Source organism: Colobus angolensis, unplaced genomic scaffold (genome assembly GCF_000951035.1).
Source record: "Colobus angolensis palliatus isolate OR3802 unplaced genomic scaffold, Cang.pa_1.0 Scaffold315, whole genome shotgun sequence".
Taxonomy (NCBI): Eukaryota; Metazoa; Chordata; class Mammalia; order Primates; family Cercopithecidae; genus Colobus; species Colobus angolensis.
In genome coordinates, this window is record NW_012116433.1 from 931,367 (window position 1) to 940,194 (window position 8,828).

General features: G+C 35.0%; 1 protein-coding gene across 1 annotated transcript in view; it reads left to right on the forward strand.

The window, feature by feature from the left end:
* The window catches only part of CEP350 (centrosomal protein 350kDa), a 135,896-nt gene that overhangs the window by 41,426 nt on the left and 85,642 nt on the right, over positions 1-8,828 (forward strand). Inside the window, exon 14 of the mRNA XM_011951138.1 lies at positions 6,343-6,517. Coding sequence (XP_011806528.1) covers positions 6,343-6,517 — 175 coding nt within the window. The remainder of the gene's footprint in view (positions 1-6,342; positions 6,518-8,828) is intronic.

Here is an 8,828-nt window from a genome sequence, read left to right on the forward strand (position 1 = left end):
AAAAAAAAAAAAAAAAAAAAAAAATTAGAGATAAACACTCTTCAAGGAAAGACAAATTTCCTTTGAGCCTTCTGTTCAGAGATTAACTACTATTAACATTTTTGATGTATACATAAAATTATACACACACGACTTTATTTTAAAAACAAATGTAAATAATTGCTTTGCAGTTGGGTTTTTAAAAAAACTTAATAGTATATACATCTCTGAGTATCATTAAATGTAATACCCAGAGTTCCTTATCTATAAAATAGAGATAATAGATACTTTATATGGTAATTTTCAAGCTCATATGAAGTTAAGGGAGATAATGTATACATTCTGGTACCCAGCACTGTAGCTGACTCATTGGCATTCAGTAAATATTTTTGAGTGATTGAGATACCCTTCAATGTCCTCATTTCTACTCTTGGCTTAAATTTGCTCCATAGTGCCTACGGAGACGGATAATCGCTGTATAAAGTGATTAGGCAAAGGCTTTGTAAACTCACAGGATGGTGTCTAGCTATGGGAATGATTCTGCTTCTTGCTTCCAAATATGTATTTTTCTGGAAGCTGGAAGCTGTCATTCTTAGCAGACTAACACAGGAACAGAAAACCAAACACCGTGTGTTCTCATTCATAAGTGGGAGTTGAACAATGCAAACACATGGACACGGGGAAGAGATCATCACACACTGGGACCTGTCGGGGTTGGGGGGCAAGGGAAGGGAGAGCATTAGGACAAATACCTAATGCATGCGGGGCTTGAAACCTAGATGATGGGTTGATGGGTGTAGCAAACCACCATGGCGCATGTATACATCTGTAACAAACCTGCACGTTCTGCACATGTATCCCAGAACATAAAATAAAAAATAAATACATAAAATAAATCCTGCTTGTTGAGCTAAAAGGCTTCAGGGGGTGGAAGGAACAGGAATAGGAGGAAGACATCAATAAATATAGAAACCTATATTTTAAAAGTAAATCACCTCTAGTTCTTTCTCTTAGAGATAACAGATGTTAACATTCAGACCAGCCTGGCCAATATGGTGAAACGCTGTCTCTAAAGGTACAAAAATTAGCCAGGCATGATGGTGGGTGTCTATAATCCCAGCTACTCGGGAGGCTGAGGCGGGAGGATCGCTTGAACCCAGGAGGCAGAGGTTGCAGTGAGCCGAGATTGCACCATTGCACTCCAGCCTGAGCGAGACTCCGTCTCAAAAAAAGAAAAAAAAGTATTTATTTTATTTATTTCATTTTATCTTATTTATTTTGCAGAGACGAGGGCCTCACTTTGTTTCCCAGGCTGGTTTCAAACTCCTGGGCTCAAGCAATCCTTCTGCCTCAGCCTCCCAAAATGTTGTGATTATAGGCATGAGCCACTGCCCTCTGCCTATTTTAATTGTGGCAAAATATATATAACATAAAATTTATCATTTTAACCATTTTCAAATACACAGTTCAGTGACATTAAGTACATGCACATTATTGTTGCAAGCATCACCACTGTCACTCCAGAAATTTTTCATATTCCCCTACTGAACTCTGTACCCAGTAAGTAATAACTCCATTCCTCTGTTCATCAGCCACTGGTAACCACTCTTGTGTTTTCTGTCCCTATGAATTTGACTACTCTAGGTACTTTATATAAGTGGAATAATACAGTATTTGTCTTTTTTATCTGGCTTATTTCACTTAGCATAATATCTGACTCACCGTTCATCTATGTACAGCATGTATCAGAATTTATTTTTATTGCTGAATAATATTCCATGCTGTGTATATGCCATATTTTGTCCATTAATCTGTTGATGGACATTTTGGTATTTTCCACCTTTTAGCTATTGTGAATGATGTTGCTATGAACACTGGTGTACAAATACCCTATTTGAATCCCTGCTTTAACCCAGATACAGAATTGCTAGATCAAATGGTAATGCCATGTTTAATTTTTTGAGGAACTGCCATAATGTTTTCTATAGCAGCTGTACCATTTTACATTCCCACCAGCAATACACAGGGTTCTGTTTTGTCTACATTTATGCCAACACTTCATATTTTCTGCTTTTTTGTTAATAGGACATCCTAATGGGTGTGAAATGTTAACATTTTTAGTAAGAGTCCTTCCAGACAATTTGTAGACACACACAAATAAGAAATTTTATGTGTATGGGATCACATTTTACATGCAATTTTATTCTGTCTATAGGGTATGGGTATCTTTTTTTGTCAGTAAATATGGATTACTATTTGTAAGGTTTACCCACTAAACAAACTCTAGACCCATTAAGTAACAGAATACTGTTCTGTTTTTGCTTTTTTGTTTTGTTGTTTGAGTTAGGGTCTCACTCTGTCACCCAGACTGGAGTACAGTGGTGTGATCACAGCTTATGGCTTGCCGTAGCCTCAACATCCTGGGCTCCATCAATCCTTCCACCTCAGCCTCCCAAGTAGCTGGGATTACAGGCACACACCACCCCAGTGGCTAATTTTTCCTTTTTTTTGTAATGACGGCTTCTGCCATATTATCAGGGCTGGTCTCAAACTCCTGGGCTTAAGCAATCCACCTGTTTTAGCTTCCCAGACTGCTGGGATTATAGCCGTGAGCCACCGCACCTGGCTTGTTATTTGAATATGTTTAAAATGTGGTACATTTTGCCAAATAGCCTTTCAGAAAGTTAGTGCCAGTTTATACTTCCAATGAGAGTGCTAGGAGAAATTATTTTTAAATCGTTAACCTGATACAAGCAGTTTGGAAGTGTTCTGAAAGTCTTTGTAGGACATTTAGACATCATTTTACCAGCACTTCCCAAACTCAGTATTTTCTTGTGAAATATAAGTTTAGTGGTATAGACTGTTTCTTAAGTGTTCTGAGAATAAAAGAGCTCCATGGTTCCATAAATTTGGGAAATTCTTTTAGAGTGAAACAAGATTCTTTCCTGTAAGACTCAAAAACACTGTAAATATGCTAGTGCATTACTTATTTTAGGATAAGGATGAGGCTGTAGTATGAAGCATTTTCCAAGTGTATTTTGACCACAGAATCATGAATCATCATTTTATGGCATTAGAATTCAGCTGAACACAATTTGGGAAATGCTGATCTTGCTCAATTCTTTTATTTTGCAATTGTTAGTGTTGGCTAAGTTAGTGTCTCACCTAAGGTCACTAACTTGTTATTGGCAAAGCCCAGATTCTGACTTCTGACTCCCAAATCCAGTCTATCTTCTGCTATAGTATACTGCACAATTTTAAAATATCATGATATAGGCTGGGCGTGGTAGCTTACTCCTATAATCCCAGCATTTTGTGAGGCTGAGAGGGGTGGATCATTTGATGCAGGAGTTCAAATTCCTGTAATTCGAGACCAGCCTGGGCAACATGATGAAGCCTTGTCTTTAGAAAAAATAGAAAAATTATCCAGGCATGGTGGCACACACATGTAACCCCAGCTATTGGAGAGGCTCAGGTGGAAGGATCAGTTGAGCCCCTGAAATTGAGGCTACAGTGAGCCATGATCATGCTACTGCACTCCAGCCTGGGCAACAGAGCGAGACCTGTCTCAAAAAAGAGAAAAAATCGTGATATATTGAGTATATGTGTATTAATAATATGATTTAATGTAGGTTTAAAACATTATCATCTAAAACAGATTAGATGAAGTATAGGTAGTGTTTTGTGGCTTTCAGTTTCCCTAATCCTCCCCGGCAGTACCAGAAAAATCCTGATAGATTTCACTTTCCACAGCATCTTCTTAAATTTAGTTTCTCCTTCATCCCCAAGTTCTAAAATCTGTGATTTTAATTGTATATGCTCCATCTGGTGGTGAAAAAGAGTGTCTGCATGCTCTGTACAAAAATTTACCCAGTGTAGTTGAAAGTAGTTGGTAGATTAAAGTGGTAATCCTAAGAAGAAAAAATTTTGCTTTAAGATATGGAATATGGCTTTACATGGCAATCTTTTAATGTCAGGGCATTTTCTTTTCATATGGGTCCCTTGATTGAAGTGTAGGCCTTTCTTGCACAGAACGTTATGTCTATAATTTCTAGTTGTTTAAAGTCAAGAAGAAATTTTAAATTGTGTATGTATTGTCAACAAACAATATTAAGTGAATAAAGCATTCTTACTATGAAAGCAGTGCAGCTTTATTGTAGAAAAATTAGCGATAATCAGTATTAACAGCTTGCTTCTAGCCTCGGGATCCTAAATAGACTTTATAATAGAGTCCTTTCTGTTTGATTAATAATATTCTGTTTCAGGTGTACAGTTCAGTGGCATTAAGCACATTTATACTGTTATACAACCATCCCCACCACTCAGCTTCAGAACTTTCTGTTTCCCGTACTGAAGCTCTGTATCCATTCAATAATAACTGTCCGTTCCTCCGTCCCTTCAGTTCTGGCAATCACCATTCTAACTTTCTGTCTCTATGATTTTTCACTAGGGAATTTAACCATTTTCAAGTGTACAGTTCATTAGCATTAAGTACATTCACATTGTTTTGCCATCGTGATCACTGTCTATCTCCAGAACATTTTCATCATCCCAAACTAAAATCTATACCCATTCAAAAGTAACTCTCATTCTTTTCTCCCAGCGCCTAGTAACAACTGTTCTACTTTCTCTCTCTGAGTTTGCCTATTCTAGCTATGTCATGTAAGTGGAATCATATTTGTCCTTTTGTGACTGTCTTATTTCACTTAGCATAATGTCTTCAAGGTTCATCTATGTTGTAGCATGTGTCAGAATGCCCTTCCTTTTAAGGCTGAATAATATTCCTTTGTATGTATAAGCCACATTTTGTTTGTCCATTCATCAGTTGATGGACACTTGGGTTGCTTTCATCTTCTATTTTGAATAATACTGCTATGAATACGAGTATAAAGGGTAATTTTTTTTCACTTTTGTATTTTGTTTTGCTCTTTAACCATATATATCTTTAAAATTTGGCCAGGCGCGGTGGCTCAAGCCTGTAATCCCAGCACTTTGGGAGGCCGAGACGGGCGGATCATGAGGTCAGGAGATCGAGACCATCCTGGCTAACATGGTGAAACCCCGTCTCTACTAAAAAATACAAAAAAAACTAGCCGGGCGAGGTGGCGGGCGCCTGTAGTCCCAGCTACTCGGGAGGCTGAGGCAGGAGAATGGCATAAACCCGGGAGGCAGAGCTTGCAGTGAGCCGAGATCCGGTCACTGCACTCCAACCTGGGCGACAGAGCGAGACTCCGTCTCAAAAAAAATAAAAATAAAAATAAAAAATAAAATAAAATTTAACTTAAATTTTTTTGTGTATATATAAAGTATATATAGCAATTTTACAATAAATTTTTCCAAAATCTTTATATATACACATTATATATTTATATGTGTATATACATAAATATGTGTATATATAAACATATGGTATATATAATATATAAAATATGTATTTTATATTTAAAATTTTGGGGGGCCACTATTAAAATTTATAGGCAGTTTTGTAATCTGCTTTTTTTTAAAGGTAATAATAAATATTTTCCCATGCTGCTGTTTAAACATACAATCAGGATGAATAGTGTACTAGTGTCAGGAGGCCTGAGTGTGTGTCCTATTTCTGCTGTTGACCAGAGCAGAATACCTTGTTAAGCAAGTTGTTAAGCCCCATAGATCTCTAGTTACCTCATCAGTAAATTGGGGATATAGTACTTATTTCATAACATGTTTAAGAGCAATAAGGTACTATATATGAAGTACATTTGACTTACAATGTTCTATATAAATGTGCAGGTTACTATTATCTGTGTCATTTAGACAGGTATTCTCTTATTAGAAATGTAGATTAAATTTCTTTGAGTTACAAAGTTACACATTGAATAACATGCATAATTTTTGTTTCATCTCCTTAAGATATATTTCTATGAGTAAAATTATTCACTCAGAGAATATGAATATTTTTATAAATCAGGCTACATAGTTCTTACCATAGACTTTTTCAAAAGAATTATGTAGTTCAGTTAGCAGTTGGTACCCAGCTCTGGATTTTATCCTTTAAAAAATTCTTTTTGCTTACTTTCTCATAGGGATAGATTAGTACTTTATTGTTATTTAATATGCTTATCTTTTGTTACTAGCTGAGCTAAAAATGATTTATTAATAGCAAGTGGAATTAATGGAAGAAACTTCACTTTCCTTAAATGAAGACAGAAGGATGAACTGCTTTGTTTTAGATATGGAAAACAGATTTTGAATATAATATAGATCAAATTTTAAATATTCTGATTTCTACTTTTTATTATTTTATTGAAATCTATATGTCAATTGTCTATCTCAATAACTTCTGATATTGGGAATCAGCTTTATAAGAAATTTGCTTTACAGGGTTGGATTCATTCACTGGAAATGTTCAGAACTCATTTCTTGATGAGGAAAAAGCAGAACATGGCTCCCATCAAGGAAAGAAATCTGGGACCAGCAGCAAACTTTCTGTTAAAGATTTTGAGCATACTCTTGATACAGATAGCACTTTGGAAGATCTTTCTGGACATTCTGTGAGGTAAAGTAATGTGTGCTTTATAATGTAATTCGTATATAATTAAAGTTATAATATAATTGATATTCAGAAAATCCATTTAATGAATTTTAGCTCAGCAGTCTCCTTAACTGTGCATGTCTGAGCTACTACAAAATTGTATATATTACAAATAGACTGCAGAGCTTTGTTCACAGCTCTAATCTTAGTCTGTATATTAGAATATGGTCATGTATCATCTAAACTGTTACAACCTCTTTCTCAGGAATTCTCTCCCTCTAGTACAACCTGGTTTTCTATGCTGAATGCTGTTACAGTTGTTTTCTTGGCTCAATCTTTTGACTAAGCAGCTACCCTGCTTAGGGTACTTTGTGAGGTCATAGATCAATTCTAAGTGCCTAACTCTACTTGAAGTGTTTTCGCTGGGCTACCACAAACTATCTCATTTCTTTTGTCTGTCTATTTCAATTCTCATCTATTCATCCATTCTTCCAACACAGCTACTTAGCATACTTAGCATACTTATTGTCTTATTGTTTATTTCTTCCTCTGAACTTTTCTGCTCAACTTACTAGACCACTCAGGCAGATTTTGAAATCTCACTCTTACTGATTATGGAGCTTGCATACTGTTTTTTTCTTCTTTTTAATATCGTATACGATGCACTTAGTCTGTTGCTTACAAATAACCTTCAGTTGTTGCTAGCTATACAGTTCCTACTCATTTGTCCATATGACTTTTCATCTGTGCACTGGTTTTATCTTGGAAATTGAGGCTCTGAGAAGACACGGATTTATTTTTTCCTTTTAAAGGAACTTTGGGCTTTTTCTAGTACTGTGACACATAAAGATGACCATTTTCAGTGCTTTCATGTTACAAATCATATTGCATCATTAATGCCATTATTTCTGTATTTAAAATTAAATTTTATTTTCTTTGTCAGTGATTTTGGAATTTAGAAAACTTTACCTTTCCTTAAGAATTACTCTGATGATTTAACTTGATAGAATTTACAAAGTTAAACATTTCTTAATGAGATCCATAGCCAAATAAGTTTCATCAATGCCCCATACTGCAATCTAGATTTCCCCTTCCCCACCCATGGAGATTCACAGGGATAAAATAATTTGATAAGGAGGCTTTGATAAGGCTTTGATAAGGAGGAGTCCAGATTTTTCAACACTTGTTTAACCTCCTTTTTTTTTTTAAAAAAAACTTGTTTGGCTGTAGTCACTCTTTGACCCCAAGCTCTTTCTCTTTCTTTTTGGGAAAGCTTATTGACATTGTTGGAAATATACTTTTAGAAATGCTAGTCTAGCTAAATTTTATGTGCAAAGCAAATATAAATTCACCTTATAAAACCCTAAGGTGAGGTGCAGAGTACTTTGTTTTGTTTGATGTTGTGTTTTAATTATTTAATGGAAATGTGTTAAAATGATCATTCTTTTTGTGTTTCATGCATGAAATAGACTGTTAGAAATAGTATTTATCTAAAGTATCAATAGAAAATGAAGGGTCAGGTAAACACATGGGTGCCTCTCAGGCCTACTTCTATTCAAATATTTTTATACTGGATATAAGAGAAATTTTTACCTTTGAAAACTATTTCATCATTTTATTAGAAGCTAAAAGCAAACTTGTTTCAGTATGTTGGAAATATAACTGTGCTAAAATGCTTTATAGAGTATCTTTGAATAATTTATTCAGTAAATAAATATTCAGTGCAAGGCAACATGCTTGATGTTATGAGAAATAATACCTTTAATGAGCTTACTTTTTCAAAGAAAGGCTAGCAATGTGTCTTGTACTGAATTAAATGCCTTAAGAGTTGTTACAAACTGTTATGTTACTTATTAGAAAGTTCAAGAAAGAGATGTATTAACAAGTAGATGTAAAGAAATGAAATAAGTATTTAGAGATGGATAGTGTGAAAATTTTTTCTGAGACTCTTGGATTAACGAGGGTATAATAAAAGAATAATTTTTGTCTTTTCTTACCTTTTAACATAAAATATTTGATTCTCTTTCAGAGATGTATTTTAAGACTCATATATGGCTCCAATTTTATTGCTGTAGAGTGTCTATTTTAGAAGACTTTGCTTCATGCTATAACAAGTGAATCATAATATATGTACACTGTAGAGGGAACAGTTCAGTGCTAGTTTAATCAAGCTGCTCCCTTTCCATTGTACTTAGGGCAAGGTTTGTGCCATGCTTGTGCCCCACTGTAATTCTAGCAATTAGAGGAATATTCATAGTCATTCATTCAGCATAGTGACTGTATTAACGAATAAATGCCTAAATCACAACTTTTTTTTTTTTTGAGACGGAGTCTC